Genomic DNA, 25,110 nt, shown 5'->3' with positions numbered 1-25,110 from the left:
TGCGCCCGGGCCTACCCACCTACCATGCTTCTCCCTTCCCGGAGAAAGAGGCGCTCTGCCCTCTGAGGGGTTGGGAGCGTCTTGCACACTTCAGACCCAGGAACACCCTGACCTGAAGGGCAAGGTGGATGTTTGAGGACCAGTGAACCCTGCTGCTGGGACCTAGATTTCTCTGAGGCCAGTACCCTGGGTGTTGATGAACTTCCTTGGGTGAAGACCTTGCTACACAAAGCAGGGCCTGGAGCAGAGGAGGGCCCAGGACCCGCCCTGGAAGAACTGCAGAATCTCGCCCCTCACGTGGGACCTATGGAGTCAGAAGCCGCATTCTAAGGAGACCCCCATGGCTGGTTTGTGGGCACGCTCATGTGGGAGGAGCTCCGGGCTAGGACAGGCTGGCCTCGGGGGCCAGAGGCATCATCTCTGGGCTGGGAGCCATTTGCTTTGGATTTTAGCCCTCTTTCTGCAGGGGGAGGGAATCACCATCATCACCTTGGCCTTGAGACCTCTGCTCACAAATGACAACTTGTCTCAATTGGTGGTTGGGGGACAGGCTGGGATAACGGAGGAGGCTGTGTTTGGGAGGTAATGGCACTTAGATAAATGAGAGAAATGATGGCCATTCATCCACTGAGTGGTCCCTGTGGGGCGGAACTGAGAGGACGCCGCTCTCAGTCACCCGGCAGCTCCTCGTCGTCTCTTGAGTTACACAGTTTTGGACAATTATCTGGAACAGCTGAGACCCTGCGGATGTTTCTGGTGCTGGCGGTCCTATGGCAGGGGTTGTCTGAGCCACAATGCCCACCCCTCCTACCTGTTGTGACAGAGCTCCAGAGCTGCACCCAAATGGAAAAGGGCCACCCTTCAGTCGTCATAGAGAGAGACCCCAGCACAGATCATGTTCTGAAAACTCAATCTGTACAGTGTACACTTGGGCCATAAAACCCGGATGTTTTATGTGGGGCATAAAAATGTTCTTTCATGGGACAGAAACGGCGAACCATCGTTTTATGACATCCCATAAAAGCCGAAAGGGTTCTGATATTTATTATAGGCAGTGCAGATGGTAGGCTGCTGCTAGGTTTCCCTGTGCTGTTGCTAATCAAGGAGTGACTCAAATGTATATACTGAACAGATATTGATGTCACAATTAGGGTCAGATCGAAGTTCGGAAGATATATGTGCTGCGCCAGACAGGTGACAGCATTGGCTTTCCTGGGAAGGCGCAGTGGTTCACGCGCCTTTTATACCCAGCTCTAGCTTCCCCCTCCTCTGCTGACATGCCCTTGGCTCCCATGCGGTTCTGTTTGCAAAAGGGGACGATGGCAATCATTGTGCTCTTGGCAGGAACCCCTGCTTACCTGTCCACTCTCACTTGCTTGACTCTCTGACAGCTCATAGGGAGGAGACACGAAATACATTTTGGCTCTGGGGAAGCCAGGAATTATGTTGCTCAGCTGAAATCCAAACATCACAAGCCAGCTTTTCACATCTATGGTTGGACACAAAAACAAAGATTTCTGAAGTGATCATGAGTGGAAAGCAATAGAGGATTCTGGAGAGAGAACAAGATAAAATGGGTGGTTGGGTGTGAGTCCAACAGGAGAGGGAAGCCTCCTGGTCCAGACCCAGCACTGCTTGACGTGGGTCCCAGGAAATAGATGTCCTTCCAGACCCGGGTTAGTTCCCAACCCCTGGAGGTGCATGCTCACCTCGGGGCCTGCCGTGCACGTCCTGAAAAGCATCTTCCAGCTCTCTCATGCCTTTCAAGTCTTCTCAGATGTTGTCTCTCCCGTAGGGCCAACCCCAACCACCATGGCTAACACTTCCCCCGCCCCCAGCAATCCCAAGTCTCCTTACTCTGCTCACTCCCTCTCTCTCCATCTCATAATCATACTCTGATGGGCTGTAGCACTTAGACGTGGGTGATGCCTATTGGTTAGTGTCAGAGTGTAAGCTCTATAACGGCAAGGAGTTAACAACTCTATTCTCACTAGTGATGTCTCCTCACCTCCTCAGGCCCTACAACAATGTCTGGCACAAAACAGGTGCTCAGTAAGGGTCCCTGTAATGAATGAATGAATGAATGGACAAACACTGAACACATGCAGTAAAGGCTTCCCTGACTGGGAGGGGTGACAGAAGAATGATCGACACCTGCCCGAGAATGCGCTTCTGGAGGGACTAACTAAGGTGTATAACTACCTACCTCCTGCCCTGGGACTGTTGTGAGGGAGTTCATGTGGATTTTGCTACTACACGTGCATGCATGTAAGAGCCCTCTAATGGGGCAGGAGCCTGGGATCCACGGTGCTCTCATCGGCCTTGGGCAGAGACTGGTCCTTGGAACAACTTGACAACTACACACATTAGCGCTCACCCATTTAAGAGCTATTTAACAACACAGGTTGGAAATTGTGTTAAAGAGCGTGTTGGCATCCAGCAGAGAGAAGCCTGGTGTTAACCCTGCAACAATCACACACTGACAAAGCAGCTGTTTTGTGCAAGGTAGGCGCCAGGGGCTGCAGAGCATGGCTTTCCCAACTTTGGAGAGTCACGTTCACCCGGGACCATTGCTGTGCCGTTTCCAGGCAGCACCTGTGTGGCTGCTGATTGTACTTCCTGGTTTCTGAAAAATAAATTTGCCTTTTCCACTTAAGTCCGTCCATTCTTAAAAAGAAACCTTGTCCCTACCGTAAGTGGGAAAGCAGACTCACCTGATGCAAACAGAAACTAACTGTAAAATTAAAACAAGGAAACCAAAGCAATGCACTGAAACTGAGCGTGATTTTGTTGCCAGCTATGGAGGGAGTCTTAGATCTGCTCTCTCCGTTGGAAAGGGAGATGAGAGGGGCTAATGAGGTGGTAAATACATACCAGTATTCAGTGGAGACTTTGTCCTCCTCAACTGATTTGGAAGAATCAGAAGAGGACTGGAAGAGAGGCTAAGGTCTGTCCGTCTGTCCGCACCTGTGTGTCCATGCTCTCTAATCCCTCATCTGCACGCCACGTAAAATTGCCACAGACGCGGGCTATGCAGGGAGTTCCCAGAAAGGCCGGAGAGGTCTTTGGCCTCAGGAGACTCTCTGCACCCTGATCTTTTCCCTGTAGGGGTCCCTCCCTAGCACTCACGAGGTGCCTTGGACACCAGGAATCTTAATGGCCACTCCCATGGACAAGTATCGTGCATGTCATCTGCCTTTTTAGTTTCTAACATGGCTTCATTTCTGAGTCTAAACCTATTGGGAAATGTTTGTCCAGATTGCCAGTCTTCTTCTCCCTTCTGCTGAAGGCACGTCCGGCCCCAGAGTGCCCCTCCTCATTGGGGCAGTCATTGGTCTTATCAGGGCCTAGTAATCTGTTGAGAGGGAGTCCTTGAGGCAGGGGCTGGGGATGTGGGTCCTCTTAAGGGCTCATTCCTCCCTTCTCAGGTTCTATAGAGACATGTGACTTGCCATCCGGAATGTTCTCTCTCCTAACACTGTCAGCCCAGCAGCTTGGGTGTTAAGTGTAGACAGGAGAAGGGGGAGGGGACAAGGAGGCTGTGCCTTCCCGCTCACGCACAAAAAAGGAACCCCACAAAATCTGACTTTATGCTCCCATGTGCCCGCCCAGGATAAGGAGTGGGCAGAAAAATACAAGTCGCTGTGGGCAACATTGAGGAGGTTCACTTGATCTGAAATTTGGGATTTCAGGTTTGCCAAAGGCATGCCACTCAGGGCAGAGTTTGGATCTGTTTCAGGGTGGAGCTGGAGACCCCTTCCTACGTCCCCCAGAAACTTACACAAAGGAGGTGTCCCCGCTTTTCATCTACAAAATTCCTGAGTCCAAGTCCATTGCTGTGTATGCACAACAAATGTGTTCCATTTGTTAGACTTTGTGCTGTGCCAGGCGCTATGAGTCACGATTTAGTTACTTTTCATGGTCCCACGGGTGAGTACTATTATAATCACCATTTTGCTGATGAAGAAACTAAGGCTCAGAAAGGTTAAGACGTTTGTTCAAGGCACACAGCAAATGATGGGCAAGGCCAGAACTGGCGATGTGCCAAGGGGCTACAATCTGAAGGACATGGCCTGAGGACAGCCGAGGTGCCGGGCCGGGCGCTGGTCTGGGTTGGACTCCTAAGGATGGAGAGAGTCTCCCTGGATGCTAACATTGGGAGGGGGGTTTGTCTCCCAGTCTGTTTTTTCACTAATACCTTTTTATCACAGGTGTATCAATCATCAAGATATTACCTTAAAAAATAACTATTGGGGGTGGGATTGTTGGAGGGAAGTGGGGTACTGGGCAGAGGGGAGCAAAGGGGAAAAAATTGGAGCTACTGTAACAACATAATCAATAAAATATACTTAAAAAAAAAAAAAACTGTTCAAAAGGCTGCCGCTGTGGAGCCTGTGAGTAGAAAAGAAATCATTCTCGCCCCCCATCACCCCTTCCTGGTGGCTACCCCTTCGCTCTGGCCCAGGTGTCTGGGAGCTCCTCACAGGAGCCAGCAGCGCCCCTGGGAAGAACTAGAACCTCCTCTGGCCTCAGGAACTGCCGCTTGCATTCAGAGAGCTGTTTCCAAACACCAGAGATTTTCCGGAGCACCAGAGAGAAGGTTCTGTTCTTCATGGTCCTCCCCACTGCATCTTAATTACTTCTGCTTAAATCGGGAAGGGCAAGTTCGGTCACTCTGCTCCTCTCCCAAGTGGGGTGCTCTGTTGGGGTCTCCTCTCCAGGGGTCATCGCACCCTGGCCCAGCAGCAGGTGTGGGCTTGGGCCCTGCCTGGCTCTGCCTCTCCCCAGGCCCCCTGACTCCAGCCTGGGCTGTAGACATCAGCCCCAGCCACGTGGCTTCTCTAACACAACCTGTTAGGTCAGATTCTTTCTAATGGTTTCTGGATTCCATTTTGTGGGACTTAGTTCAACTTGATTTAATTCCCATTTATTGAGTCTCTGGGAAGCACCGGATGAGGAAAGCCATTGTGCTATTCAGAAAACTCTGGGGCCGCTGCCTACGGGCAGGCGAGGCTCTGGGCGCGAGGATGTGGAACTGCGGGTTCCTGAGCGGGGTGGGTGGGGGCCGAGGCAGTCGTGGCAGCGGGTACTGGGCCCCGCGGGGCAGGCGGCTTGGGACCCTGGCTGCTGGCGCCCTGCAACCCGGCAACGGCGGCCTTGGGGGACCCCCGCGCCCTCAGTCCGGAGTTATGTGCACAAGCCGGTGCTGGCAACCCGAGTCCTGGGCACTGTCAACCGGTTCAACGTCCGGAATGGCTACGGATTCGTCCACAGGAATGAGCCCAAGGAGGGGTCTTTGGTGGCCAGACGGCTGTGACAAGAACCCCAGAATTGTCCGCGCAGCGTTGGAGACGGGGAGGCTGTGCGGGCTGATGGCGAGGAAGAAGGGTGCAGAAACTGCTAATGTAATGCGCCCCCCACCCCGGCGGGGCGGCGGGTTGCCAGCGAGGGGCAGCCGCTACGTCCCCAGTAGACGACTAGGTTACTGACTACCCCTCTGCGCCATGATTCACCCACCAGCCTCGCCCAGCGGCGCCACCACCCAGGGAGGCTCCAGCAGGAAGGGGAACGAGCTGAAGACCCTGGACAGAGCGCCAGACTGCGACGCCCTCTGCAGGTGGATGTCGCTTTGTACGAGGCCCGAGTCGCGCCCCCTCTTTCCGCCCCTCAGCAGCCCACAGAGCGCACTGATGGGGTAGAACCTAGAGCGACAGCCCCCCTGGAGGGGACCAACAGCAAGGAGACCGGTGGGTCCCTCTACGCAGATTCCGGCCCAGATACCGGAGGTCCTTCCGCCCCAGGCCACCCGGCAGCCAGCCTGCGACAGAACGGGAGGGCGCCGGTGAGACCAAGCCCAGCCAGGGCCCCAGTGATGGTTCCCGGACTGAGTCCCAGAGCCCATGGTACGGCCCCTGCTCCCCGCGCAACGGCAATAGCCCCCGGGACCCAGGCAGCCCACGGTCTTGGGAGACCTCAGCTCCCCTCAACAGTGGGGACCGTCCCTGTCCCCCACAACCATACTGCAGTGATATTAACGCAAAGGACACCCAGAGCTACCATCTGGTACCCGTCAGGGTCTCCAACCGACCAGGACCCTACCCAGCACCTCCCAACCTCCTTCTTCATCAGTCATGACATCACAAGTCTGGCTTTGCACGCTTTTTCCTTGAGACTCAGGAGGGCCAAAGCAAGAGCCTTTTGCTTTTTCACCGGCTCTCTCCCCAAGGGTTCGTGTCCAGAGGCACCCACTCCCTCCCCTACATCAGGCTGAGAAGGAACCAGCCAGCTCGTACCTCCTCCTGGTGGTTCTCCTTTCCTGCCCGGTTTATTTTTTGTTTCCTTTCTACCCCCTCCCTCTGAAGTCATTTTAAGAATTGTCAGGTGTCACCTGAGACTCCCATAAAAACAAAAACAGGCAAAAAAAAAACAAACAAACAAAAAAAAAACTATAATTTCTTTTTTTTTTTTTTTTTTTTTTTTGCCTTTTTAGGAGAACCAGGAAAATGGCTGTGGGGTCAGTGAGGTTGATGGTATCCCATGAATGATTTTGTTTGGGCCTCTGCAGCTGTAGGCACCTGTTCAGCTTATTGTGAGCATTTATACAAAGTTGTCTCTGGCTGATTCATCCCCAAGGTTTCCAGGGCCCAGCAGGGCTTTGGGAAGCACATTTGGGGTGGTAGAAGATTCTTCTCCTCTGGCCGAGATAGGCCTGGTCTGCCTTCCTCTTCACTCTGTTTCCTCTGTTTGGAATGCTGCCTGCTCCCCCCCCCAGCCCCCCCATAAAACTTTCTCTTCAAATACTACCTTTTCAGAAGGCCTCTGTGAGTGCCCTAAATAGATGCTACCTGCCACTCTCTGCCTAACCCCTAACCCTATTTAACCATTATAGCATGTCTTAGTGTCTGAAACTACATAGCCAGGTGTGTGTTTTCCTGAGAGATACTTTAATTTGGAACTGCAAAAGTCAGGCTAAGCCACAGGGAAGCGAGGAAGCCTCCCTACTTGGTGGAGCGGGGAGGATGGGAGGGAACCCACCGGACCACGGCTCCTAGGTGCACAGGGTCCTAGCTGCCTCAGTGGGAGGATGCTAAGCTCAACGGTAAGGGGTCTGGAACTTGTCACTGCAGCATAGCATGGCCACATGTTGATCTTTAAGGCTGCCTGTTTCTCTCTGTAGCACATGACATTAAGGTTAGCACAGAACTCCAGGTAGCTGCTGCTTCCTTTCCTGTCTTGGGGATGGAGAAGTGACTCCTTTCACTTGAGGGTAGGGGTCCCTTGGGCTTGATGCCTCTCTGACCCATGGCCAGGAGTTGTGAGTTTTCTGGAACCTGGCAGGGGGGGTTGGACTTGGGATCCCCACATTTTCCCTCTACAATGCATGGGCCGGTGCGATGGCCCTGGCTTCTTTGCTGGAAGTTGGTCCCTTTGGAGCTCCCTCTGTCCCTCCCTCCCTCCCTCCATTCATTCATTCGTGCGTGCATGCATTCATCCTGATTTCCTTGCTTATTTCCCTGAGGACAGGGACTTGATCTTGCTCTCCACTGCATCTCTAGTTTTAAGTATATGTTAGGATGGATTGATATAAGTGGATGGATAGGGGTCCCCAATTTCTCACTTATCATGGGGAAGTAGACCATTTTCCCTCTTTGAGCTCTCTACCCATACCCTCTCAAAGCTTCCTATGACATTCTGACTCTTGCTCCTAGTTTTTCTTCAGCCTTAAACCCATTTCTGCCAACCAATATCAACTCCATCTCCTCTGGGATTCTTCGGTAGTATATCAAAATTTTCAAATCTTAAGTATCACACACACACACACACACACACATATGTATATATATACACATGTGCAGGCTTAAGAGAAGGGTGCTTGTCTTGTTCACCACTATATCCTGAGACTCTAGCCTGGTGCCACTCTATAAATACTTGTTGAATAAGTCATAGAACAGACACCTGTAAGGTGGCACAGACTTAATTTTGCTTTGTGTTATCATTGGTTATTTGTATGTGTATCCTGCCAATCTAGGAGTGAGATGGGGAATTGGGTCTTAGTCTTCTCAGTACTTATGCTAACTGATTGCCTCACTAGTAATGATGATGTTAATAACACAAGCAGATACCTTTTTGTAAACATCCGGGCACTAGACTTTACCTATCTCAGTTCACTTACTTTTCAAGATCACTCTACGGAATGGTTTTATTTGTGTCCTTTCACAGAGGAGGAAACTACAGCTCAGAGAGACTGAACCACTAGCGCATGGTCCATTGGCTTATAAATTGAAAAAGAGAATTTGCACCAGGTATTTCTGACAGTAGAGCCCCATTCTTTCCCCCCTTCATAAGGCTATTTTCCTCTGTGCGGGTAGGAAGGTCGCATATAAACTGAACGGACTTGAAAATGGTCAGGACATCTCCGCACAGGCTTGGTGACTGCTCTGCACTCTGTCACTTGACTGTTCTAGACACTGTACTGCCCAGGGCTTACAGCTCGCCAAGGTTTTCCTAGTGTATGACGTGAGGCCTTCTTCTGAAGTCCCCAACAGTCTACTAGGACACCCACCCCACAGGCGGCCACTGCCCACCTGAGGCAGCTGGGTCCTCACCTGTCACGTAGTTCTTCAGATCTAGCTCATTGCTGAGAGGGTTGTTGCTCTTGAACATGTACAGGTTAAAGGGGGCTGGTTCCTTGCCCACGTTTTTCCACATGGTGTAGTCGGGAGAGGTCCATCGTCCTGCCAGCACATCATAGTCACGTTGAGTGAAGTGGACCAGCTTGGTCAGGGGGTCGTAGAGCCCCCCGTGGAAGCCAATGACCATCTGGAAGTCAGGGTTGGAGTCGTAATAAATCTCCCCATAGGCTGTGTACTGCAACTGTTTGATCATGAGACCGTTGATGCTGAATACAGCCAGGGGAGTCCCTGTGTTATCTGAGGCGACATAGTATTCCTCCCCACTGCTGCTCTCCATGGCAAAGAGGTGACCTTGGAGGTCATAGTAGAGGGAGGTTATCTCTGAGTTGGAGTGATTGTAGACATGGGTGATACGAGTCGGGTTGTGGAGGTCAGAGTAGAAATACTGCAGATGGTGGCCCAGGTTGGTCTTGTAGGAAGCCCGCCGTCCCACACCATCATAGCGGTACTGGACGCTCCACCCACTGGCCTTGTTGTAGGCTCTCGTTAGGAGGCCCTTGGAGTTGTACTCAAAGATGTCAGCCCCTCGCTGGCACAGATAGCCATCATCGTCAATTTTGTACTGCACATCACCAAGCCTGGTTATCCGATCCCGGAGGTCATAGCGCAAGGGCATAAGACGTACACTATTGCCCGGGTTGAGCAAGTGAAGGTTCCCGTTGAGGTCATAGCTGTAGCGCCAGGTCGGGCGGTCATTGACAGCCACACTCTGGAGCTGCCCATCCCCATCATAGTCATACGTGTACTTAGTGGTGTTGGCATAGGGCCCCAGCTTTAGCTCCCTCTTAATCACTCTTCCCATGCTGTCATACTGCACGGTCATCCAGTACATGAGGGACCTGAACATCTCATACTGGACCTCCTTGATCCGCCCGTGGGTGTCAAAGTGTTTGCTGAGGGTCATCACGGCAGTGGTAATGATCTGGTTGATGTCATAATAGATCACTCCAAACTTGCCAAAGTGCTCCACCTTGCCAGAAATCTCATCATAGCGATAGAGGTCAACAGGAAGGGGGGTTTCACTTATGACGGGCTTAATGCTTGCGATCCGGAAGCTGTTGTCGTGATAGGTGTAGTCAAACCTGGCATTGACCATGCCTTCCTCAGAAAACCTGTAGATCTGCTTGTCCACGAGTGGGCCGATCTTCCGGTACCGGATGGTGCAGGAGAAGCCCCCACTTTGGAGGTTGACCATCTTCAAAACACCGGTGGTCTCGTCATACCCGAAAGTGACAGCAGTACTGTCATAGACAATCTCTGATAACTTGGAGAGTTTCCCATACTTGTAGAATACCTGGCGCCCGGTGCCCAAAAACGATGTCTTCAGGATGCGGCCATCATCACTGTAGTCAAAGATGACCGAAGCGTTGCTTTCCGGCGGGTTGTAAATGTTGCGGATGTAGCCAACGGAGGTGTGCGTGGACATGCTGTGCCGGGCGACGCTGGGCATGGTGACGGCGTGCAGACGGTCAGAGGAGTCGTACTCAAATATGTACTGACGCTGACTCTGCAGCAGGAGGACCATGGACTGGAGGAAGGAAAGGGGAAGGGAACCCATAAGTTGGCTTTTTAGGACCAATCACTCAAATTGACAGAATTTATTCCATTTCCCTCAAAGTCCATCCAAGAGGCATGAAGGATGGGGAGGTTTAGATCAGAGATCTCACCGGGCACGCCAACTCTGATGGATCAGGGTGGCTCCCCGGAGCAGGGCTTGTCAAACTTTAATGTGCATGTGAAACACCCAGGGATCTTGTTAAAAGGCAGATTCTGATTCGTTAGTTCTGGGGTGGGGGACAGGCCCTGAGGCTCTGCGTTTGTAACAAGCTCCCAGGTGACGCTGATGTTGCTTGGACCATACTTGGAGTAGTGAGGGCTTGGAGGGCTGAGGTGAGAGGCATGGGTTGAGTTTTCCTACAGACTCAATAATAAGGAATCTGACATTGTTTAGAAATGACTGCCACTGACCCAGCAGGGGACAGGTGTGATGCACATACTATGTTTCTGCCACCATGGATTAAATCTAAAGAGAAAGCACATGCTCCGTTTAGAAGCTACTGAAAAGATTAAAGAGCCCAGAAACATTGATTCCTTGGGAGAAAAATGGCCTCAAACTTGAGGCAATTGGGAGATTCTTGCCTTCTCTGGTCAACCATTCCAATATTTTATGGCATTATGAGAGCATTATTCAGGAGGGACCAAAGGGGCAGCAGCCCTTCTCTTGCAGTGAACACTGATCAGGAGGCGAGGAGGGAAGGAATGGAAATGGACCTGTATCAAGGTGAGTCCAGGTGAGAGGCCCGGGCAGAGCAAGCCGCTGTCTAATGACTAGATGACCCGGGCTGCCTTCAAAGATCGTGACTTGTGCCCTGAAGAGACCTGTTTTTACCACTGATCCAACCTGACCTTTTCCTACATGGAGACCTGAACCTGGCCCTTCCAGACATGGAATTACACAAAGAGGATCATTGGCTGGTTCAGCAACAGGCTAAGTGGGAGGGCGTTGCTCTGTATGCTTAAATCTTAGGCACAATTCCCTCCCCTGATGGCTTACTTTTGGGCAAGGCAGAAATGGATCACTACATTTCTAATTTATACGTAATGCTTAGCCATGCCGCCGATGGGATGATTCTGTCAGCGTCAACAACACTTACTATTTTGGGGATAAAAATCAGATAGGCTGTCCTTTTGCCATTCCTGGATGTCTAGATTTTTTTTTTTTTTTTTTTTTTTTTTGCTTTCAGTGGTAATAGTGTTGAGCTATGAATACCATTTTATTCAGCTCACCTCTTCCCCAGTGAGAGGAGTAGAAGGAGGGGAGCCCTTGTGGGGTCAAAGTAAAGATGTTCAAGCGTCTTATGGCAAAGCACGTCAGGTCAGCTTACAAAGAGCAGCGTTAGCAGGAGAAAGCCCGGCCAGCCAAGGGCGGCACGTGCACTCACCTTGTCAAGATAGGAGTAGCTCCACACTTTCCCGTCGGCAAACATGCGTGACACGATGCGGCCCTGCTTGTCGATGTCCGTCCTCTCGCTCATGGCCCCGCGCTGCAGGCCGGCCAAGCGCCCGTTGAAGAAGTAGGAGACGTTGACGGCCGCCAGCCCACTGCTGGGGAGCCAGAGGAAGGGGCGCCCCACCTGGTCGTAAATGATCCTCAGAGTGAACTTCCGGTGATCATCGTAGATCTTTTCTGTTCGAATATTCCGGTCATAGTCAATGGACAAGAGGTTCCTTCCGTGGACCTAGGAGAACACAAAGGGCCTGGTTTGAAAGGTGTCGCCTAGGCACATGAGCTCAGGTTTCTACGGAGGAACGGCTGGCGGGGCCAGGGCGCAGTGTGCGTCAAAGGAAGGAATAACCCTGAAGTTATTTAGAGCAGTGCGGGGAGATTCCAAGAAAGGGAAGGACTGGTTTACTTAGATGTGAAAGGAGTAGTGGAACACACCCAGGCATGAGTTAATCCTTATTTAGAGGGTGATCTGATCTGACAGAGAAGAAAGCCTATCCCTGAAGGCAGAGTGGGGGAGACTAGACTCTGGTTAGGGGTAAAAGAGATGACCCTTGAGAATTAGCTAGCCCTGAGTGGGTGCCTAGGAGTGAATAAAAGGCCAACTCAGCTCGGGCTCTTTCAACAGACATCCCTGGGGTGACTGTTGAAGGCCATGGAAGATATAAACAGGCAGAAGGAAGACATTGAGAGATGTCTGGTCTCTCCTCACCTTATCCTAATGACTCAATAGCCCTAAAGGATACTATGATAACGGTGATGAGGATGGGTAACAATAACATTAACATGTGCTGAGGGCTAGTATATACAGGCATTGTGTCAGGCAACTTGCATCTATTGTCTGAGTTGATGCTCACAAAGATCACTTGACAAATGAGGAAACTGAACCAGAAACAGAGAGGTTACATACTTGTTCAAGGTCACACAGCAGTGAAGTGGTAGGGTTGGTCTAGGACTTAGATCTAAAGACTTTGACCAGTTAACACTTAGACATTTAAGCAGGTTTACTGCTTCCTGTATTACACAGGCATTGAGTGCCCTGAAATGTATCAAATGAGGCAGAGACGGGAAAAGCAATGCCACAGCCTTTGAGGGCCCCCTATTGCAGCTTTATGCAGAAACGAGGACTACTTCTAATACCATAGACACCTGTGTTCAGTGGAGCAGCATTGTACCCAGGTAAAGAACCACATTTCAAAGCTTCCTTTAGAGATGGGGGTGGTTAACACGACGCGAGTGATTGTTGTTAGCTGGGTCTTCTGGGAACTTGAAGGAAGCTGACTCAGCTAAGAAGTAGGCCCCCTGCCCTGACTGGTGTGGCTCAGTTGGTTAGGTGTCATCCTGCAAAGTGAAAGGTCGCCGGTTTGATTCCTGTTCTGGACACATGGATGGGTTGCGGGTTCCATCCTGGACAGGATGCATACAAGAGGCAACAGATTGATGTGTCTCTCCTTCCTTTTCTCCCTCCCTTCCCCTCACTCTATAAAATAAAATCTTAAAAAAAAAAAAGAAGTAGGTGCCCTTTTGTTTTTCCTGCTTTCCTCCTCTTCGTAGGGGAAATGTGGATGTGATTGCTGGAACTCCAGCATTCACCTTGTGAATATGGGGTGACTTTGGGGATGGAACCCCCAAAGATGATGGCTCACCTAGAGGCAAAATAGGGTCTAGATCTCTGTTGATCCAGGGGTCGTCATGGTCATCCATACTAGCCACGGATTGCTTACCTGGAGGACTCCTTTGAGGGCCTAAAAAATAGTAAGCCTATATCTTGCTTCAGCTCTTGTTATTCCTACATCTGTTACTTAGCTGTGGCATCGAATCTAAACTGATACAAGCCCCTGATGCTTTGACAGGTACTGTGCTAGGTACATTACATACACGATTTCAGTTAAATTCTCCAAACAGAGATAGAAATTATTTTATATATGCCCAATTAGTTCAGAGGGATCCCACAGCTAGACAAGTACAACTTGTCTTAAACTTTCATGTTTAAGAATTTCTACTCAAGCCTTCGCTGATGTTTGATTCGGCAGAATGAATAAGGTGGCAAGAAGGAGGGAGGATTTGCAGTGTTCCCTCAGCCAAGTGCTGGTGACTGCCCCTCCTCTCCGATCTCCTTCTGTCCTCATTCCCTCTCCTTCTCCCCCGCCCCCTTGCTTTTCTTTGATAACACCACACAGCCCCCAGTGCATTTATTATTCCTTGGACATCAACTCTGTGCTAACGCCAGGTCAGTGCCTGCAATGGAACGCAGGATGAGCAGCACCGGCAAAGCAAGGCAGTACGAGAATGAGCACCGGGCTTAGCCTGTTTTATCTTACTTAATCTCCCCAGTAACTCTCCTAGGTAAGCCCCATTATTATCCATGTCACACGCAGGGCACAGAGAGGTTTAAGTGCCCTGCTCAGGCTTATACAAGTAGTAAGTGGCGGGGCCAGGGTCCCAGCCAAGAGTTCACGGTCTTCCCCCAACTCAGTCCTGCCTTTCTGATTCGCGGCTCTCTAGCGGGCATGTGTTTCTAAACCATGAGGGCTGATGTCCCAAATCACTGCTGCCGGACTGAACCCACAGTGCCGAGTCAGCTCCCAGGGAGGAGGGGCGGGCGATTCGGACGTGTGGTCTTGCTTAAAATATACTCAGTGTGACAGAAGGCCCTATCTTCAGTTACCTGGGAGACCAACAAGCAAATCGTATATGGAACCATAATATAATCATGTATGTGAGTACCCTATAACATGTGGTCATGACAGAGACCAACATGTAAATCACACACATAAGCATGCCTATCACCATATCAGTATATGAGGGTGCTAAACTCGCAGAACTGAATACTGGACAAGCACAGAAGTCCCCAACACCTGACGGCCACCGTTTGGGTGTGTTGCTGCTACACAGAGCTGATGAGGCCTCTGACCCCTTGTCTGGGTCCACCATCCATAAAGAAGTAATAGGGGTCAACCATTAGCCATTGATAATTCACAGTAGGATTTTTTTCCCCAAATTCACCATGTCCCTGGGAATTGGGTTTTGCTATAGCCCTGGTTGGAATTAACTTTTATTCTTTTGTTTGATTAAGATATAACTGACATACATTAATGTACAAGTTTAAGGTATACTGCATAATGATTTGACTTACATATGTCATGAAATGATTACTGTGGTACATTTAGTTAACATCCATCATCTCATACAGAAAAAAAGAAAGAAGAGTTTTCTCCTTGTAATGAGAACTCTTAGGATTCACTCTCTCAACACCCTTCTTATATATCACAGTCAGTGGTGCTCACTATAGTCATTAACTTGTACGTTATGTTTCTAGTACTCCGTTATTTTATGACTGGAAGTTTGTACTTTTTGAAAACCTTCCTCCAATTTCCCCTTCCGCTACCCCTGTGTCTAGCAACTGCAAATAATCAGATCTCTTTTTTGTTTTAGTTTTTTTTTATTTAAGATTCCGCATATAAGTGAAATCATACATTTGTCTTCATCTGACTTACTTTACTTAGCATAATCCCCTCCAAGTCCATCCATATTGTTGCAAATGGCAGAATTTCCTCACTTTGTATAGCTGAGTAACATTCCATTGGGTATGTGTGTGTATGTATGCATGTATGTACGTATGTACCCTACATCTTCTTCAGACATTCACCCATTGATGGACACTTAGGTTGTTTCCATGTCTTGGCTATTGTGAATAATAATTCTGCTCTGAATATGGGAGTGTAGATATCTCTCTGACATAGTGTTTTCATTTTCTTTGACTATATTCTCAGAATGGAATTGCTGGATCAGATGGTATTTCTATTTTTAATTGTTTGAGGATCCTCCATACTGTTGTCCACAGTGGCCGCAACAATTTATGTTCCCACCAACAGCGCACAGAAGCCCCTTTTCTCTACATCTTCACCAGCATTTGTCTCTTTATCTTTTTAATGATGGCCATTCCAACAGGCACGAGGTGGCATCTCATTGTGGTTTTGATGTGCATTTCCCTAGTGATTAGCGATGTTGAGCATCTTTTCATGTACCTGTTGGGGGTTCATGTATCTTCTCTGGAAAATGTCTGTTCAAGTCCTTTGCCCATTTTTAAATTGTATTATCTGTGGCTGTCCTCTGGCCAGTCAGGGTGGGGAGCCACACTCAGAGTGGGCGGGACTAAGACCCAGCTCCCTTGCCTGGAGGGTAGGAGGCACCTTTCAAATTTCCCAAATAGGCTTTCTGGTCCACAGGGCCAGGGAGCTATACTCCGCAGAGGGTGGGCTGTGAACAACCTCCTCCTGTCTGGGCAAGGCAGAGGGACCCTCCACGCCCTGTCCTGGCTCCATTCTGGTGCGATCAGCTCTGCCGGTCCACCTGGGGGCTTGAGGCTTGCTGGGCTCTGCAGCCTTCAGGTGCTCAAGCCAGCCCGTCCAGTCCGCCGGGGCCATGCCTCGGCTCTCCCGCCTGGCGAGGGCAGACCATCACCCTGCTGACTTCCACCGTTAGACTGTGCCACCAGCTTGGTGCTGCAAATGAGCAAAGCCGCCGGCTGGGACTTCGACCTGGGCTCTGCTGACAGGAGCTGTGACTGCCAAGATCCAAGTGCTGGTTGTCAGACAGCCCTCCTTCCTTCTTCGTCACCATCCGGTTCCCCTGCAATCTCTGTGGGGCAGCACCAGACTAGGGCTCTCCCAAAGCGATCCCCAATGTTGGGGCCCTGGAGGTCCCCTCTGAGCTCTCTTTTCCCACGGAGGAACCACGAGCTCCCGGGCGACCTGTCAGCATGGTGCTGAGCTGCTCAGGGGAGGCGGGGCCTGCGGTCAGCCTGGAGCGGCTCCGCTTGTCCTTCTAATGCCGGCTGTCCTGGTCTCTGGGGTGCAGGTAGCTGCTTCTGCCTCACTGTGTCCTAGGATTCTCTCAGGGGCGTCTTCTCTCTGGACAGTTGTTAATTGATCCTCATACAAGGGGGAGCGATGTCAGGACCCACCTATGTACTCATCGGGGAGATGTCGCTTTAAGTTAGCTTTTAAAATGGGCAATTTCTATAAAAATGTCCAATCCTTCGAACAATTAAATATGATAAATTCACCGGAAACAGAGCCAGGCAGTTCGGATCAGTTGTGTAATTTGATTAGAAATGAGTATCTTTACTTTTGAGGGTACCGTTTGTGAAGAGGGGGTACTCAGCTGTGGGGTGTGAGATGCTGGGGTTTTGATGGCATGTTCAACCCTTCATGGGCACCTGCTTCCCTCCCACCCACCCCCAGTTTAGAGTGTGCAGAAGCTTTAATTTAGCCATACTGTTCTCTTATTCTGAATTAAATTACCCATCTAACAATATTTAAATTAACCTTGAGGCTTCCTGGAGAACATAAAAGTTATTTTGAATTATTTTCACTGTCAGGATCAGCACAATTCCCTTCCCAGCTGGCTCGGTAGGTATTCAGCAATTGAGAAACCAATTTTTAAATTAATACAATTTTGTGTTCGTAAGGAAACCATTATTTTTAATTATCGAGCATTTTTCCTCAGCCTGGCTTCCCCAGTTAATAAAAGTCAGCTATTTAGCATAGTTTTTATTTTTGTCGAGGGCAGACTCTGGGAAGGAGCTTCCCCTGTGGAATCTGCCCCTAGAATGTTTTGATCTCACCAAGCACCCGCCTGTCACAAGGAGGCTCATAAAAAACCCTGAGAAAAGGAACCACTGCCGTGACAATGGCCCTGCTGAGGCCATAACCAGCCACTGTAACTGAACTTGGGGTCAGTGATGGGAGCTGGTGAGGAGAAGGAGGAAATTAACACTGGGTGGGGTCCCCTCCAGGGAGGGGCATTGTAGTACAGCAGGAGAGCTTTCAGTTAGACTTCGGGAAGAACCACCTGCCCATCGTACTTGGAGCAAATCCAGAAAAGATCGGTGAGGAAGGGCATGGGATTCTCCATGCCTGGTGATGTTTAAAAGCAGAATTCCTGCCTTGGGGAGCTTGGGGATTCACCTGCTGAGACGAAAAGCCTGGCTTAGATGGCAACTCCATTCCCTTTCTGGGTCAGTCCCCTGGGATTTAGAAATCGGCTGCCCCTTGCCACCATATCCCGAGTCTCAGTACTCCACTGGAATCCGGGCTTCTGCAGACAGAACAACGTGCTAAGCATAAATAATGCATCATTAGAAGGGCAAGCCTCCGCGCACGCACTCGGCAGTGTGTTCCCCAAGCAAACGCTGTTTGGGGGGCTTGCTGCTTTGGATGGTGGTGAGGTGGAACAGTGAAAAGACCTGAACCTGAGGTGCAGTTCTGACAGGGATGAGCTTTGTCATTGCAACGCAGCACCTTGACCGCGCACGCCTCTGTTTGCTTTACCTGTAGCAGCCGGTGAGCGTCTGGTGGGGAAGAACTTGATCTTCATTTTCTTAATGTCCCTCTTATTTTGGACAGTGCTTGGGGCTTAACCCACATTTGACAATAAAGGGCTTGAATTAGGTGAGTTTAAGACTCCTGGCAGCTTTGATGAGCTAAGGTGCTAACACGGACAACCGAGCACAGAAAACGCAATCAGGACATCTGTGTTCTTCAAATATCTGAAGGGCTTCTTTCCAAAAGCAATTAGTGTCACTCTGGGAGGCTTCCCCCAAAGCCCCCTGTCAGGACCTAGAATTAACAGAGGTCCGAAGGAGCAGATTTTCACGATGTCACCTTAAAATCCCATCCATTCATTCATTGCAATATTTACTGAGCACCTACTATGTGCTTGTTACTGTGATCAGCACTTAAGATAGAGCAAGAAAGTTATGGCCCCTGCCCTCGCAGCGCTTCCAGGTTAAGGAGGATAAAGACACGTGAACCAACAATGAAAAACATGGGTGTGGTAATGAGAATACACACAGGGAAGAAATAATGGGACCGGAGGAGGGACACTTAGCCAGAACTGGGCTGACAAGGACCGTTTACCAAAGGCAGTGTTGCCTCCGCGGGGGCTTGGAATGTGTAGGAGTAAGACTTCCCAGGTGAGGCTGGGAGAAGAGTCAGGCACTCCAAGGGTGGGGGTGGGGGGAGCCAGTGAAAGTTTGAGTAGTAAGCAAGGGTCGTTGACAGGCAGAGAGCTGTTTCAGATGCTGTGGGAATATTCTAGTGGGGGGTGGGGGGGGCCCTGGCAGGGATACGGCAGAGAAGAATGGCATCTACCATGGAGGCTCCGCCCAGACGCCCAGAACGAGCTTGTACTTGTCACCCTTCAACTTGAATTTTCAGACGCCAAGTATGTCGCATGTCTCTTAGTGTCTAAGACCAATGCTCCTTTGCATTCCCTGGAGGGTAAATACGGGGAGGACTTCTGTGTTTCCAAGATCCTTACCAGGGCCAATAAGGCCCCAGCCACTTGGTCCCACCCCCGGCTAGTTTGCTCCAGCCACACGGCCTTGCCTTCTGCTCGGGTTACAGGCAACAGTCTCTTATGTCTGTGTCATTTGCCACAAGAGTAAAAGTAACACCAGCCAACATGTAATTGCAGTGTCATATGAATTACATGGAAACCAAAACAAAATTACTGACTCCCACTTCTTCTTGGAATACTAGGAACACTAATACCAATATCACATGGAAGATCACCTTGGAAGCGATTTTTCTTTTGTTCTGCCGCCCACACATGTAGCTGCTTCTTGCTTTTGCAACCTTTATGTAAATCATACACAGGAGGAGCTATCCCGGAGGCGGTGATGTGCTTTCCTTGTCGGAGAGAATCACGCACGAAGTCAAAGAGCAGAAGTTTTAAATCTTAATAGAGGGGGTCAGTTTCAGTTCTGTCTCCCGAAAGTCTAGAAAAAAAGCCCGCTGGGGTGAGGGGGAGGCAGGATGCACTTACAGAGCCTCAGGGCCAGCATTTCGCTCGATGACCGGCTTTGGAAGATACGGAATGTATCTGCTGTGTCTTCGCGTGCACACACGCATGATGTAACCTATGCTCTGTGGTTACGGCACCTCCTTTCTCTAAGGTTTCCCCTTCTCAGGCAGTCTTCCTGAGATGTCCATCATAAGATCCATGTGATCCAGGCCTGGTGAATCACAGATCCCCATTTTGCTGACCAGTGATTGGCCCAGGGACGGGAACGCCATCTGTGCTCGGCCAATCACAGTCCCTCCATGGTTTTTGTTGTTTTGTTTTTTAGTTTTTTGTTTGTTTGTTTGTTTTTACATAGATGCCGGGGGAGATGCTTTCCTCTTTTCTCTGGGTTCACTAAGCTGAGCTGAGGTCGGCTTGGAGTCAACCTGGACCAAGTCTTGCCTGATGCCCCCCCACCCCCGCTTCTGCGCAGTGGGAAGAGGTCACCATTCTGATGTAGGAGAAACACTGCTGAGAGAGAGAAGGGGGCTATGAGAAAGGGAGGGAGGGAGAAAGAGACAGGGACAGACACATAGGAACAGACAGACAGACACACACACACACACACACACACACACACACACACGAGCCTAATGACATCTTGTGGGCTTGTGCACTCACTGAGCTAGCCCCTCTCTTGTGGGGGAACCCATGCCCTTTTTTATGGAGCTAGTTTGAGTGCACTTCCTGCCCTTTGCAGAGGAAAGACTCCTGACAGGCATGGGGCAGCGTGTGTGAACACACGCCTGCTGTTGGTGGGGGACGTGGTGGAAGTCATGCGTGAACCCCTTCCAAGGAGAAGCTCGAGGCGGGTGGTCGCCCCGCCTTCCTTGGCGCCTGCTGTCCTAGTGCCTGCCACAGAGCACCTGTCACCAGGGAGATGATCCCTGTGTTCACAGAGCTTACGGGCGCCCCATTACAACTCTTCCAAGCGTTTTTGAAAGGCCAGAGAGAAGACAAACAAGAGTGGTGTGTGGGAAGCGGGGAGAGGAGGATGCTTTCCTCTGAGATTGCTTGAGAAGTCCGTGGAAGGATACAGAAAGTCTTCCCCACACCGAATCTGGGCAGGGAAGAAGGGACGAACACGCGAAACGTTGCCAAAGCCTCACGAAGCTTGTGGTTGGAGGCTGTGGTCCATCTGCCATCTTACGTCCCACCAGCGCACAAGGAAGAGCTGCAGTCCTGTTCCTCAGCTAACGGATGTCCCTCATGGGGCTGCTATTAGGAGGGGCACCGAGGTGGGTCGGCATTTCACTGCGCCCTGCTCTAGCCTGATAGCTCCTCTGGGACCTTTGGTCTTCTCTGAATTCCAGAGAAGCTCAGAGCCTGGGCCCTCACACGCTCCATGGGCCCGACTCCCAGGAGTCCTGGCGAGGGTCAGGCCACCTGCTTCAAGACATGACGCCCTCAGGTACTGCACCCCAGAATCCCTGCAAGTTCCCTGCTGCCCATGGGGGAGCGACATTTACTGGGTGCTGGCCGCATTGGTGGCAATTATTGAACTTCCCCCTCCCCAGAGGTAGGACCAGAGTGGTCAGAATCTCACACCTCTGTTTCGGGGTTCAGTTCCCAGCCTCTCTCCTTCACATAGCCTGGCAGGCCAGTCCCCAAAGTTGGGACAGCCACTGAGCTTCCCAGTCTATGGGGTCATGGTGGAGAGAAACCCCCGAAAGGTGAACTGTACGTGCTTACAGATTCCTCAAGTAATGATAGTTTTGCTTTTTATTGTCTTATTTATTAAAAAATCATTTATTTATCTCTCCCCCCCTTCATCCCACCCTCCTCCCCTTTAGTAACTATCAGCTTATTCTGTGCATCTATGTGCCTTTTGTTCATTCATTCTTTCTTTATTTTTTTAGTGCCCACATGGAAATGAGATCATATGGTATTTTTTTGCTCTGACCCTTTTCACTTAGCACGATATCCTCCAGGTCCATTCGTGTTGTCACCAATGGCTAGAGTTCATTATTATTATTTTTTTTATTGCTGATTAATGTTCCATGGTATATATGTGCCTCCTCTTCACCCATTCATCTGTTGATGGACGTTGAGGCGGCTCCCATAGCTTGGCTATTTCCCATAGCTTGGCTATTACTAGTACTGCCACAATAAATCGCAGGGGCGCGTGTGTCTTTTCAAATTAGTGTTTTTGTTTTCTTCAGATAAATACCCAGAGTGAAATTGCTTTTTCCCATGGCAGCTCTTATTTTTAATTTTCTGAGCAATCTCCACCATGTTCTCCACAGTGGCTGCACTAATTTACGGTCCCACGGATAGTGCATCAGGGCTCCCTCTCCTCCACATCCTCGCCAGCACTTGTTGGTGGTGGACCTATTGATGGTGGCTGTCCGGACAGGTGTGAGGTGATAGCTCATTGTGGTGTTAATCTGCATTTCCCTGATCTTTACATGTGTCTGTGGGCCATCTGTATGTCCTCTGGGGAGAAATAGTCTATTCAGGTTCTCTGCCCATTATTTAATTGGGATTATTTTTTTGTTTCGTTTTGTTTTGTGTTAAGTTGTATGAGTTGTTTATATAGCTTGAATAGAAATTACCCCTTTATCAGATATATCATTTGCAAAAATCTCCCATTCAATGGGTTGTCTTTTTGTTTTGTTGGTGGTTTCCTTCACGGTGCAAAGCTTTTTAGTTTAATGTCCCATTTCTTTCTTTCTTTCTTTCTTTCTTTCTTTCTTTCTTTCTTTCTTTCTTTCTTTCTTTCTCTCTCTCTCTCTCTTCTCTCTCTTCTCTCTTCTCTCTCTCTCTCTCTCTCTCCCTCCCTCCCTCCCTCCCTCCCTCTCTCTCTCTCTCTCTCTCTCTCTCTTTCTTTCTTTCTTTCATTTCTCTTGCTCGAGGAGATATATCCAAAAAGATATTGCTAAGACTGATGTCAAAGGGTTTACTGCCTATGTTTTCTTCTAGGAGTTTTATGGTTTCAGGCCTCACATTTAAGCCTTTAACCCATTTTGAGTTTATTTTCGTATCTGGTGTAAGAAAGCGGTCCAATTTCATTGTTTTGCATGTGCCTGTCCTGTTTTGCCGACACCACTTACTGAAGAGACTGTCCTTATCCCGCTGTATATTCTTACCTCCTTTGTCTTATATTAATTGACCATCTAAGCAAAGATTTATTTTTGGGCTCTGAGAGGTCTTTCTAACACCACACATCCCAACACATCCCTCCGCTAATTAAGCCCTGAACCAGCTCCCCGCCGTCCTCAGGATAAATGCCAGCCCAGCAAAATAGTCCCACGTGTCGCCCCAGCCACCTCGCTCTTTTTAAAAAATACGCACCCAGAATAACACATCCCCTTCTCTCTGGCAACACTGAGTTACAGTTTTCTGAAATGCCATTCGCTTTCCTGACCTCTTTGCTGTTTCACAGGCAACCCTCTGAGGTCTGGTCACGGCTTCCCTAGCTCTTTGCCCGGCTAATTCCTACTGCTCTTCCGAGCTGATTCCAGCTTTTCTGGGATGCTCGTCCCGATCTCCCGTCAAACTTCAGACCTGACTCGGGTGGCTGAGCCCTGCTCATTAAGCTCCCTTCAATCACCCAAGCCCTCCTCCCCTGCCACCGCGGCCTAGAGGCCATGTGCTTAAAAGGGCAGGATCACAAGGCAGAGAAACTACAGTGAGCCATCACTGTGGAGGGCTGCCTGGCTCATCTCGCCTGCGATGTGTTGAGCCCACGATTCAGGGGCTTGTTACCTGGCCATAGCCTATCCTCTCCTGAAGGACACAGGCAGTGTCCCTGACCTTGTGACAGTAGCCTCTGTTAGAGCTTACATCACTTTCTTTACATGTTCTCCTCCACTAGACTGTCAGCTTCTTGGTGGCAAGGATTGCGTTTTCTTTCTCTTCTCAAGGGCCTACTCACTCCATCATCCTTGACATAGAGCTGGCACCTAGTAAACACCCTTTTTAAACATTTGAAACATGAGTTTCTTTTTCAGCCCCAATGCCGAAGAGACTTAAACCGAGAAGAAAATAAAACTAGACACACTCAGGAAAACAGTTATAATTATAAACTATAATGTTCTCCTAAGAGTCCATTCTGTAAATATCTTTTGAGGAAGCGAAAGATTCCAGGGCCCCATGTGACAATGCCGTCAAAGTGGAGTAAAAAGCAAGGTCAGGACCCAAGATAAGGGAAGGGGAGAAGAGCCTGCAGATCCCTGCGGCTGAGCAGCTGCAAACTTCCCTGCCCTGGGCTCACGAAGCATCCAAGGAAAGGGACACTCTTAACCCACACCCCACTCCATGGTACCTTTCCACCTGCTCTCCTGCAATTTCTGGGCGTTGCTTTTCATTTCATTCACTAAACAATTTATGAATTGCATTACAATAAATGAGATGCAAATAAATTCCAGGCTTTCTCCCTCATTTTCAAATTACATTTTTAGTCCACTCGACCCGTTATAATCTCATAGTGATTTTCATTTAAGAGAGTTAAATGGATAGGTGATTATTGTTACGGGAACGAACACTAGACAATTAAGTGTTGAGGTGTTGATAGATAAAGCTGTGTTCTGATTTGCATAAACATGATGCCAGCAGATCTAACCCTGGCAGAGATGCAGTCATAAGACTTGAGCGTCTGACTTCTGCTCATTACCACAAGTCCCATTATTAAGATTTTTAATATTCAGAGTTGGGATGATAGGCATTTTATTTTAGGGCCCCATTTTATCTTTACTTCGAAAACTTAGTCAAAATGCATAACTCATTTATCAGAGAAAAGGCGTGATTGCTACTTGCAATCAACTTCGACAGCGCAGCATATCAAAAATCAATCGTACAGCCTGGAAATCCAGTTATTAAGGGTTTAACTGCTAATCCCATTTCATTTTTGTCTTTAGGAAGATATGGCATGCAGCTGGCAACTCTGCAGATACCAGCAGAGGAAGAGAAACATGGGAGCCAGCCGATAACCCGATGTGGAGAATTAAACTCCAACCAGACAGAGGCAGAATCTGAACGTGGAACGACACGGTTCTGCAGGGAGGTCACCTGGGCTGGCTGCACTTCAATCTAATAACCTGGTAGAAGTGATGACCCTGGTTCTCTCGATGGTAAGTAAGCCTTCCACTCTCAGGGCTTCCGAAGCATGTGTTAACCCCGCCATGTCCCACTGTCCACTGTCTTCCTAGTGCTCATCTCAATCTGCAGCTATTTCAGTTATTAGTTCACTTATTGCTTGCCCCTCTTGCCCCTCTCCTCCCACGGCTGCAAACGAGCTGTGGGAGGGCTGGTGTGCCATGTGTTTCCTGGGCATAGCATGGTACCTGGCTCATAGAAGGTTTTCAATAAACATGTGCCAGATTAGATGGAGCCTGGGGTCGCAGGATTGCTCCTGGGGGTAAGAAAGAGTCCTGAGTGTCAGATAAATGACCAGAGCAGGACCCAGATGATCTGGCTGTTGGTGGATCTGAACAATAGCTGTGTGGCCTGGTGGTTAAGAATGCTGGTCAGGGAACCACACAGAAACACAGAACTGGGGCTGAGTCCTGGCTTTGCCATGTTCTATCCTCTGTGCCCCTGAACGGGTTATTTAACTTCCCA

The 25,110-nt window shown here is 49.6% G+C and overlaps 1 protein-coding gene across 1 annotated transcript in view; it reads right to left on the bottom strand.

Moving 5' to 3' along the window:
- The window catches only part of LOC150000980 (teneurin-2), a 612,383-nt gene that overhangs the window by 2,438 nt on the left and 584,835 nt on the right, over nucleotides 1–25,110 (bottom strand). Inside the window, exons 24-26 of the mRNA XM_090288551.1 lie at nucleotides 11,636–11,932; nucleotides 8,607–10,221; nucleotides 1,359–1,489 (exon numbers count right to left, since the gene is read on the bottom strand). Coding sequence (XP_090144677.1) covers nucleotides 1,359–1,489; nucleotides 8,607–10,221; nucleotides 11,636–11,932 — 2,043 coding nt within the window. The remainder of the gene's footprint in view (nucleotides 1–1,358; nucleotides 1,490–8,606; nucleotides 10,222–11,635; nucleotides 11,933–25,110) is intronic.

Source organism: Furipterus horrens, unplaced genomic scaffold (genome assembly GCF_987537825.1).
Source record: "Furipterus horrens unplaced genomic scaffold, mFurHor1.1.pri manual_scaffold_10, whole genome shotgun sequence".
In the NCBI taxonomy this organism is placed as follows: domain Eukaryota; kingdom Metazoa; phylum Chordata; class Mammalia; order Chiroptera; family Furipteridae; genus Furipterus; species Furipterus horrens.
This window is presented reverse-complemented; position numbering and strand designations above follow the sequence as displayed.